At 37.2% G+C, this 12,192-nt stretch overlaps 1 protein-coding gene across 3 annotated transcripts in view; it reads right to left on the reverse strand.

Annotated features, from left to right (window-relative positions):
* Positions 1 to 4,517: 4,517 nt before the first annotated feature.
* Positions 4,518 to 12,192, reverse strand: part of NUA (nuclear pore anchor) — a 165,799-nt gene continuing 158,124 nt past the window's right edge. Inside the window, exon 50 of one of the 3 annotated variants that reach the window (XM_089995210.1) lies at positions 4,518 to 4,560. Coding sequence is in view for 1 of the 3 variants with exons in the window: in XM_089995219.1 (XP_089851345.1) it covers positions 9,086 to 9,190 (105 nt within the window). In the remaining 2 variants the exon portion in view is untranslated. Of the gene's footprint in view, positions 4,561 to 9,038; positions 9,191 to 12,192 lie in introns of those variants that run through there. The other 2 variants (XM_089995219.1, XM_089995206.1) reach the window with 2 other exon arrangements.

Here is a 12,192-nt window from a genome sequence, read left to right on the forward strand (position 1 = left end):
ATCACACCGATGCTGCCGAGTTGCAGCCGCTTGCATGCGGGCATCCATGGGGCCCACAATGCCGAGCCCTGCACAGCTGTCAATGGTTGCTTGTGCTGCCCTCCACGGCTGGCTTGATTGGTGGCATGATAGCACATTCCCCTGGCTGGCCCCCAACGCCAATGGATGGAACAGCACTAGCAGCCAACACATGAGCTTATATGTATTAACTAATTAAGGGTAGGGGTGTCAACTTCTCGGGTTTAACCCGGACTCAACCCGAACCAAACCCTATAAGGACCGGGTATGATGATAAATAATAAGACCCAAGTCTGGACCCGAAGGTCCGATTAATACATGGACCTGGGTATAAATTATGAAATTGTATACCAGACCCGGATCCAACCCGAGTTTCGATTAAGGCCTGCAAATTTTCAATGTAAAAATGATAAAAAAATATGGTTTTACCAGGTTTCGTTCAGGTCTGGTTCATGTAGTTCTTATCAGGTCCAGGTATGGTTTTTCTTATAATAAACCCCATTAGACCCGGATCCAACCCGATATCATACCCAAAAATGGGTCCAAGTCTGAACCAAACCCGACGGTTGACACCCCTCACTCGGGGTTTACTATTTAGGGGGGGGGGGCTAAGTGACCTTTGTTCCTAGGCAGATTCCTCATCATAAAATAAAAAACAAAAAACATGATTAATCGTCTCCATCATCGATCAACGGTCAACAATAAAATACTAGTAATATAGTATATTTTCTAGTCAAAGGCTCACCTAGATTGCCTTGACACCGTTGGCCCCTCTCTTCATTGGTACAGTCTCCCTGCTAGTCCACCAGGTCACCATCAATTGCGTGTCTCCATTATCCCAGCATGCTTGATACTGTTGAAAATTTGCAGGTTTTAATCGAAATTAATTCGGGTCAGCCCCGGGTCTGGTATAGAATTTCACAAACTTTACCCGGATCCATGTATTAACTGAACCTTCGGGTCTGGGTCCAGGTCTGAATCGGATCTTCTTATTTATCACCATATCCAGGCCCTATGGGTTTGGTCTGGGTCAGATCTGGGTAAACCCGACCCGTTGACACCCCTAGTATCAAACACCTGAGATATTGTGTCGTGTTCCCTAGACACTGGACCCCAAATAGTGTGTCACTCTAATATAGAACTTAATTGATCCATCTTGATCTTCATGTTTTAGGATTTTTTAATTTGTCTGATTGCACCTCAAGAGTTCAATACTAGAGGTGCATGTCCCTTGCCGCAAGTTGTAGTAAGCTCTTTGATGGGTAGTGACAAACGTTTTTATCGGCAAAATCTCGTTTTTCAAAAACTCATGAGAAATTGGAATTTTTTTATAAAAATCTCATGTTTTTTTTTGCAAAAAACTTGGCAATAAATAAATAAATATAAAAAATATTTTTTATAAGAAAATGTTAATAAAATTTATTTAAAAATAAAAATACACTGTTTTTTCATGATAAATAGCGGTTTAAAACGTAAATATCGTGTTTAAATTGTAGTATTTATGTTCTTTTCATAAATCTCGTGATATTTTAAAAATCTCGCGAGAAATTATCGTTTTAAACTTTTAGACAAATTCTTGCGATATTATTGCGAGATTTTTCATAAATCTCATGATATTTGTCACTATGGTTGTATTGCCCGCTTTGATTTTAGGTTTCTGTGAGATATATACAGGAATTATTTCTGAATTTTAAATGCAACCCACCCTTTTTCTGCCCCCATCTCACATCTATAACTCGACCTCTTCTGCAACTTTAGACAAGTTTCCTTCCTTGGTAGTGGTATCACCCTGAATCAATATTCGAAATTATTCAGGGAATTGACTGATTCCGATCGTGTCAATCCGATACTGCGAATTGGCAATGATACTGACAACATTGGTTTTAATCAGTTAAGGGTGAACTGTGCAGCACAGTGTATATATCAACAAAACCCCACCTACAGAACCAGGGTTTTTCTTCATTAAAAAAGAAAAACAAAAGTGACCTAAGAGTGGTAGAATCATCATCAGGAGCAGCAGCAGCAGCAGCAGCAGCAGCACTGCCATCATCAATGTCATTATCATCAGCTGAACACCATTAACCTTGATCACATGCTATCGGACTTTGGATGCTTCTCATTTCTCCAACCACATGGATTGACCTGTGTGTGTTGGTAATAACTGCATAAAAATCATCCACGAATCTTTTTCACACACTGTGTTTGGCAGTAGTCATGTTAGATTTGACAGGTAAAGATCAGAAAAGGCGCCCCCTCTTTGGGAAAAAAGAAGGGCGCTCACGGAGTTTTACGCTTCCAGGACAGTGACCGGCAGGCTAAGACCTGCACCGGTCTTCGATCTTGGTTGTGGTTTTTCTGTGTAATAAACGAAGGATCAGGAAAGAGCCACGCTGTTGGATGGGAAAAACTCGGGGGTAGGGCTACGGGTGTAAACGGAATGGATACCATCTGAATCATGCCAGATCCAAATCTGAATTGCAAACAACAAATCCAAATTCAAGTCCGGACTTGAATCAGATCTGGCGATGTAATGCTGAATCGAAGAAAATCTCTACATGTCAAAAACGAAAATCAGATCAATTTCGATACGAATCAAATTAAATCCAACCGAAAATCCAATTAAAAAACCACTTTTTTTTTTACAGATTATCCAATTAAAAAATCCAATTATACCATTGTGTTTTGAACTTGCAACATCCCAACACAAAGTGACCCACACGAGCTGGTCCTACTGGACAAGGGGAGCGAGCCCCCGGTCATATTGATAAAAAACCCATTTAATAAATCCAAATCCGAAAATAACACGTAAGATTAGGATTGAATATCCGGTCATATATATAACGTCTCTGTTTGCATTTAGGGCAGGAACAATGTGGATCCGACCTAGTTGGGTCTATTTTGGATCAGTAGTTGAGGGGTGTTGGAACATAAAGTCAAGGCATGTTAGTTGTTTCAAGCAGATCTAGAAACTCAACTAGCATGTGATTTTGTCTTGATTAACAAAACATACCAAGGAAACAGGGATGTTAAGTCATTTTATTGGGATTAAAGCCTTTATAAGATTGAATTCACATCAGATCTGATCGATTCCAGATAATATCCAGTTTATGTTTAGAAGAAAAACAGACCTGGATCCAACCAGGATCTAGTGCAGCAGGTTTTCTGCACTGTACAATGGGTCCATAAAGAAACACACATCCATCTGCCTTCCAATAATTTGGATGCAAATTACATTCGAAGAATTAAGGGGGAAATGAGGACTGGCTGACGAGAATTCTGGTCATATATTTTTTGTTTATGCGTGTGCACACACACACAAGCATGCACACCACGCATGTGAGCTGATACACAGATTGGTAGGTATTAACCAGTTTTATCTCCTAAACAATTTCAAAAACTATAGTTGTAGGTGTTTGCTTAATCTGAACTTACGGATGTAATCTCTTATTTTATGAAGATCTTGCTTTTCTATTAGGACCCTGTCTTCTTCTCTCTTCAAAGCAGACACTGCTAGAGTTTTTGAAGAAGCATGACTTCAAATTAGGCCATGTTTGGAAACTAGCAGATGGAATGGGAAGTTGCATTTGAGGAAATGGCAGCTGCCAAATCCTGGATTTGGCAGTAGCTGTCAATTCTATTCTTTGGTGTAAATACAATGTCACTTTCCATCCCAAATGCATTAACTCTCATCCCAGCTACCAGTTTTCAAATAGCCACCAGGTGGTAGTTTGATCAACTTTTTGCCAAATGATTAACTCTTATCCCAGATCTTAGATTCCAAATAAGCCCTTAAGGCACTATTGAAAGCTAGAAAAATATAGGAAAAGTGACGCACAATAGAAAATTTGTATGAATTTTTCTACCCTTCCAAACTAAAAAAACTTTGTCTGAAAGAGTTTTTTTAAAAAGTACACTTTTTTGGTAAGAAACTATCTTAAGGGGAAGAGGAATGTTTTCTACCAAGAGAAAAGGGTGATTTATATTCCCCACAATCCATCTCACCACACCAACACCCACCTCTCGTAAAACCGTTCTCCCTACAATGATTTTTTACTATCCATCATCACCATCTATTTCACCACTACCACTACCACCCATCGACGATCCAGCGATCCAAATCATTGGTCTTCAACAACAATGTCAACAAGATGGTAAACACATGCCATGACCACCTCTGGCAGCAATGTCAACAACATGGTGTGTAACTACCCCAACTCATACCCAAGAAAAAGTACAGAATTTTTTTTTTAAATCTATTATGAAAATCTTTCCAAAGACCAAAGCCTTTACAGTTCCACCACAACTAGAAAACTCGACATACTACAAGGGATCTTACACCCCATCTTTCAATCCAAACCCAAACTGAATTAACTTTATTAATTAAGAAATGATAGAGTCATGAAACAAATAAATAAGAACATCAGAATACAAAAAGGAAAAAAAAAGTCTCGTTGTCCATAGAAGTTTGTCAAACAGTCATGTGATCCCTCCGTAGCTCCTCTTATGAGCAAGTCGTCTCACTGGGCATATGGGCATATGAGACTGCAAAAAACACCAAAAGGTGTCAAAATCAAAGAAATTCTACGTACGAATCTCTTTAATAAAATAAATAAGCATAAAAAATAAAGATAAGATTCATGCAATAATTAAGAGGGATGCTACTAGAACACTTTTCATAATTGTATAAGCACTAAAGACATTCATCATGTCACAGGATGTAATACAATAGAATTTAACAATGCATAATAAGTAAGGAACACAAATAAATATGCATGATCTCAATGCACATGCATGAGTAATTTATTATTTTTAATCAAATTCTCTTTCATATGCATGTCTCTATTAGAATGCATACACATTTAAGTTTCACTTTTTATTATTATCATTGCCCGTGAATACACCAAACGAGTAAGAATTTTCACGGTCAAGTAGGGTTTTCAGGATAACTTAGCATACAAGTTATATTTTATTACTGGGTTTCAGACTTAGCCCTTAACCGAAACAGCCTTCAGAACATTAGACCACCCATTTAATGTCGGGACACCAGGGACCACCCATCCACAAGTTCTACTTTTTTTGGTATACCAAAATAATAGATATGTCTACACACCACCCCTAGGCAAAGTGGCGGAAACTCCCTAAAACGTGGCCAGAAGAAAGAACCTCAATATCGGGTTCAGGAGCAATAACAATGCACATTGAGTTTTTTTATCTTTTTGGTTTCTCTGAGACCGTAACTTCAAGAGTCCCATACTCCCGATGAGACATCTTAGAAAGTACATTACATAGTTTTTTTTCTTTATGTTATTATAAATAGTTATTTCATTAATTTGCAATTCAGCATACCAAATTAATATCATAATTTTGCATTTCCAAATGTGAGGCTCATCACGAGGCTCCAGCCCATGAAAAAATGCAGAACAGTACAATATAGAGAAAAATGTCAAATGTGATTTTTGTGATCTATAAAAACAAATAAATGAGCAACCCAAGCTTAATCCATGCAAAAGTCATAACAAGATACAATATATGCAATGATGTCAACATACTTCTAAATGCATATTCATATATGCCAATTTAATCCATGTGCATGAAATAATAATGTTCATATGCATGCGCATTAGTCCACATTAGTAATGTCGTAGGTATGCCTTCATTTAATTCACATGTTTATATCAACATGTTTTCAATCATAATTCACTTCACAAAACACATGTGAATACTTAAGCAAGCAGGTTCACGCAATGTCACATCCACTTCATGTATGCCCATGCCCATGAAAGCAAACATGCAATAGTAATAAAATTTAGCATGCTATACCAAGTGTCAACATATGAAATGTCATTCTTTTGCATACATAAACCAAGTTCAGTGCAAATAACGAATCTGGACATTTAATTACATAGCTACACACATTCATTTTATATATGCACATGCACTAAAAACAGACTTGAAATTACATCCTGCGTATGCATATTATAATCAGCCAAATCATGTAAAAAGTTCCATTTTTAGCATGTATTGAAACCAAATCACATACGTTGAACCAAATCTGAAAGTTTGCATACATGACTGAATATTATATTCATTTTTTTTAACATGGCCCAATCGACCTAGCTGGGTTTGTGTCCTACTGATCAGAAACCAGTCCAGCCAAACCCAGTTGGCTAGGACTGAACTATCTCAGTTCAATCCAGCCAACTGAGTTGGCAAAAAACTCTAACAACAAAAAAAATCTTCTTTTTTTTTGTTTTCAACACCTCACGAACCCAATCAGCTGGGGCTCATCTTCTGCCCAGTCGGTTGAGTCAGATGGGCCTAGCAGTCACAACACAGACCCAGACCAGGCTGTGGGTTTTCTGGCAGGTCCTCGCAGCCAGTCGAGTGCCACACAGCTTGGCTGCCAGTCAGCTCAACAACCACAATTAAAAAAAAAGTGGTTTGGCCGTACCAGCACGCAAACCAGCAAAAAAGACAATATATATACACTTCTTGGTATGTATGTGTGTGTCACTCTATCTCACAGGTATTGCAGGTATATGCATGTTGTGCAATCCCCAATCAAAATCCAGATTCACTAACAAGTGAGAACCCTTATGCAAAATCATACTTCATATATGCTTATATAGAAAGGTTTATTTGCAGTCTATAAGTGCACATACTAAGTTTTACACTCAGTTTTCACATAAATTCTGAAGATAATTAATCATCGTATAGCATACCATTAAACCAACTATTTTAACATGAAGCCATAAAAAAAACACATCAACGCACGTATGCATAAATATGCATACTCTTATTCAGTTATGCATGTACAGTTTTACAATCCACATATAGTGTCATATGCCTGTTCACATTCAATTATACATGGTTTCAAAATCAAGTATACTTGCATGATAAACCTATGGATTAACATACTTGAGCTGAGATTATTCTCAAGTATGCATGATGCTGAATTTCTTTCACATGCTACATGTCTCCAACGACCCATAGTTTAGACTATTCGTGGGAAACGATTGTTATAATAAAGCATGCATCTAATAAGCAGCCTTTATCATAAATAACTGTCTGTTTTATTATGAAAGTAGACATATATAGAATTTCTTTTTTTTTTTCTGAAAGACCACTTGCTCAGCTAATCGGCTGGGCTTGGCATGGTCTGTCAGCACCCATTGAGTGCTGTCAGACCTGCCGCTTGCTCTGCCAACTGGCTGGGTCTGGTCGAGCTGGGTTTTTCCCAACCGAACCCCACTCGGTTGGGCTGCCAGCCAGTCCAGCACAACAAAAGAATACGACCTATATTTCCTACATCCCGGGTTATAAGTGGGTGCAAATGAATCGTGCACAGACCTAGCGAAACCTTGAGCAACATTCACCTGCTCCTGAACGAATTTAGGATATAGCGGTGTTGTCAGACACTCAAAAACACAGTGTATAGGGCTAGCGCATAACTCGCACACTCTTCCTACTGGACTTCGCGAAGAATTGGCTAGGAATTGATCTAATTTCCTAGTCAATAGGTCAACTTTGGTTTGCAAATCTCGCTCGAACCCTACTTCAGAAATTCTTATTTTTCTAGGACCACTAAGCACAGATGTTATCTAGCCGTGAAGACAAGGCATGATACATCGTGTTCTCACTCAAGGTCTCAAATAACGACAAAGCTTCATCCTCACTCTTGAGCATGAAAGTGCCCCCACACAACGAATCAACCATTTAACGGTTCTTCTCAGTAGGACCATTATAGAAATATTGCACAAGTTGCCAGTGAGGCACCTGGTGGTGGGGACACTTGCGGAGAAGATCCTTCATCCTCTCCCAAGTCTCGAGAAACATTTCTCCCTCTATTTGTGAAAAGCTGGTGATGGCCCTTCGATATTGATTTGTCTTATTAATTGGGAAATATTTCTTTAAAAACTCCATTTGCATATGTTCCCAAGTGATAATTTGAACAATATCTAACACCTTCAGCCAATGCTTGGTTTTATCCTTCAGAGAGAAGGAAAACAAGGTTAACCTCATAGCATCGTCTCCAAAATTATTGATTCGCACTATCAGGCAAATCTCAAGCAATTCGTCGAGATGACGATATGGGTCTTCATTACTAAGGTCATAAAATGAAGGTAGCATCTGGATCACACTGCCCTTAATCTCAAAGCGGTTCGCTCCTACATCAGGTCTCGTGATGCAGGAGGCGGGAGTATAGGTATTGGGCATGAAGTACTCCCTAAGATTACGAATCATCCGTTGCTCCTCAGCCATGGTTGCAGATCTCTGGGCTCTCCTAATAAGGGACTTTGGGTCCTCAATCGGCTCTACCAGCTCGAGGTCAAGCGAGCATCGCCCTTGCATACACCTCAAAGTAGACTAGTGTAGCACACGTTCTAATTTGAGGTTTTCTACCTAACTAATACGCTAGCGGCCAAACCACGCAAACCACAAAGCGAGTAAGCAAAAACAAATACAAAAAGCAAGAAACAAACAAACACCACACTTGCACTCAACAGAGGATTTGCGAAAAGCAAACTATGACCACAGTACTAATCGTGCACAGTCACCTCTAAGGGTATCCTATGGATAGGTTGTGCAAGAAATATAAATTGGTCTCTACGTTGTGCAAACACGTGGTTCTAATCCTAAATGCAAAAAATAAGCTAAACAGTCCTAGATATTCAACAGAAAAGTAAACTAAACAATCCTAAGTAATAACTGGAAAGTAAACTAAATAATCCTAAAAATACGTGAACAAACAAATAGGCAATAAAGTGAATACTTGTATTTCACTGTTCCTCGACAACGACACCAAAAGTTTGATGTTCTTTTGAAGAAATTATAGTTTTGAAAAGATTTTTAAATGAAAAGCATGTGAAAACCAAATATCAAATAATAAAAACCGGTTCTCACTAGTAGTAGAGACCGGGTCGAACTCAGGGAACGAAAATACTTTGCATTTCAAATAAGCAACTAAACTATTCTTTATTGCCAAAATGAAAAGTATGAGGAAATTTAAGCTACCTAGCCATTACAATAAATGAATACTCTACGCAGAGGGCTTAAAAAGACTTTATTACAAACCCAGAATTAAATTCCTAAATTCTAAAAGAAAAGCAAAAATTCTTCTATGCTTGTGCTTCCGTGTCACTCGATCACTTCCGCTCCACTCCGTGTGATCCTGCACAGTTCAAAAAAACACAAGCAACACAAGAGAGAGAAATAAAAACTATATTAAACAAAGTATACTAATTAAATGTTAAACAATGAAAGGCAATGTGAAAGAAATCTAAATGACAAGTAAAACTATATTAAATGCTAATTATTTCGAATCAATTAAGTAATCTAATTACAAATCATTAAGTAAATCTAATTACACATTAACTAAGTAAATGAAAGTACAAATCACTAACAATTACAACTCACTTTACTCGCAGTTTATCAAATTATGTAACTAAACAGCAAGAAATTACAATTAAAAATGATAGGAAATAGTAAACTGAAGTAATGGAATAGAAAAAAAATTCAATTACAAGTAAACAGGAAATGCGTGGTTATGAAAGAATATGAAATCAAAACAGGAAATTCAATAAATATGAAATGCAAAATAGGAAATTAAAGAATGGATATGAAATCTGAGAATGAATATGCAGGAAAAACAAAGAATGAACAAAACAGGAAATTGCGAGAATGAAAAACAAAAAAACAAAGAATGAACAAAACAGGAAATACAAGAAATCAAAAAATGAAAAACAGGAAAATACAACACATGTAAAACAAGAAATTCATGTAATGAAACATAGGAAATTCAACATAAGAAAACAAGAAATTCAATTAGCTAACATCTAGTTGGAAAACTCAGAAGATAACACCAAATTATCAGAATTCGGATAATGCTCAAAACACCGATAGTACTCAAACTGGATCCAGAATTTAGACATCAAACCAATCCAGGCATCTACCCCAGAAATCCTGAGATCATTTGAGCAATGGTCACCAGAAATCCTGGCAGCAACGATGATCATTGAACAGTGACAACGATCAGTAGCATCACGACAATCAGTAACCGAAAAGCTTAGTAAATAGATGATCCATCAAATGTTTTCTGGCTTAGTTAATAAAAAATCAGATCTTTAATCAAATCAAAACATTACATGACTCCGATAGACCGAAATCGGTTCAAACATCTGATCAAACCAGAAATCAAATTCGATTAACTTTGGACACAATACTCGCCGGATATCTCAGTCACGGTGATCAATAGAATTCTGATAGAATAAAATCAATCCAAAACTCCGATCAATGCTGGAACTCAGTAGATCAGGTGATCACGCTGATTTTTCTGACAAACCAACAATAATCCGATGATCAGATTATCGCCTTATTCAATTCAAATGATCCAAATCATCGCCGGAACCAAATCCAGATTATCGCTTAACCTTCACACAAATCGCTATCGATTGCTGAAAAAAATTCAGTAAATCACAATTCGATCAATCGATCAGATTTTACAATTTCATCTTCTGATAATGCTGATACTAACATGCAATGAATTTAAAATGCAGACATTCACAATGCAAAATTTAACGGAAATCAAACATTCTATATCCAGATTAAAGGAATTAAGTATTGATGTTGATGTTGCTACAAAAACAGAGTTGAAGCTGATGAATTCGTGAAAGCAAATGCCGATGATAATCTTGTTACAGAAATCAAAAGTACATATGCTAACTCAGATAACCAGAGAAAAGATTAAAGAAGAACAGAAGACGAAGAAGGAAGAAGAGTACCTGTGCCTTGGTTGAGAAAAGAGATTGACCTCCACGCTTGCTGCTGTCGGGCTGAGTGTCTCCACCGGAAAGAAGGAAGGGGAAAGATGAGAGAAAGAGGGAGAAGGAGAAGAAGAGGTGGAGAGGAAGGGGAAGAAGAGAAGGCAAACATGCAATTCATGAAAAGGCCCCTTTCTCACATCCTACGTATGGGATTTAAAGAAAAAATTGTTTCCTGAGAGTCCTATTCTTTTCTGAAAATTCCATTTAAAACCTCTCCTACAAAAAGTTATTTACAAAACACCTCATTTTGACTATGTTTTAAAAAAAATCTAAACTAACTCTATTTTAACACTATTTTTTATTATTTTTAAAAACTAACACTACTACATTAATGACAATCACTAAAATATACACTAAATTGCAAAATAAAACTAATTTTTAAGCATTTTTTTAATCATTTCAGTACATTTACTCGAAACTAGCATAAAATTGGGTTTTTAATACGTTTTTTCATAAAATCATGCATATTTTAATATGAAATAAACCTCAAAATATATGCATGATCACACGTCACCTTGAGTTGGGATGTTGCAAGTTGGAATCCCAATGGTATATGGTTGTATAACTGGTAGGGGTCTGCCTAACCCCAGCTTTCTCTGTCAAGAAAAAAAAAAGAGATTGAAGTGGCTAGGATGCAAACTTTTTTGGAACAAGGCATCTTGTTGAGGCCTTAATTAATGCATTTTCTAGTTCAGGACAAGTTGTCCTAGACAGTGTGGCCCACAGATCAAACGAGGCCTTAGGGTCTAAGGAACCACCTAGAAAATGGATTTTTCTACTTATGGCATCCTTTATGCTTGTACACGCTGAAAGCTTTATTTACTCTTAATTGATGGAAATGTGGGCTCCTATCCTAGTACATGGAACGTGTACCATTAATCTCTAATCTTGAGGAACCTCTTACGCTAAGTCCATGAGGACTCAAGTTGTGCTTTTTGTTATTTCTGGGATGTTGATTGAAACATATGCGTTTGTGATGACTATTATATTCTTACACACAGTACAATGAGTACTGTTAGTACAACTAGCGAAATCTAAGCAACTGGTTGTATTTAGTTCTTTTTTCAATAACCAAGGAAAACTGAGCTCAAAGAGGTTTGGCGTAGTGGGAGGCAACCTTGGCCACTAGACGGGGTGGTCAGTGTCCCATTCTTATGGGTGTCAGCCCCTTGCATATAAGAAGTGCCAAGGGTATTTTTAATTTTATAGTTTATTTGTGGTTTCTTTGATTTTATGATTTATTTTCCTATAGTTTAGGGTTTTTTTATTTATTTATGATTTATTTTCTTGTTTTTTAGGTTTTTATGATTCATTTAAAGTATATTTGTGATTTATTTATTGTCTTTCATTT

The sequence above is a fragment of the Nuphar pumila genome, chromosome 2 (assembly GCF_984573655.1).
Source record: "Nuphar pumila chromosome 2, dmNupPumi1.hap1.1, whole genome shotgun sequence".
Taxonomy (NCBI): Eukaryota; Viridiplantae; Streptophyta; class Magnoliopsida; order Nymphaeales; family Nymphaeaceae; genus Nuphar; species Nuphar pumila.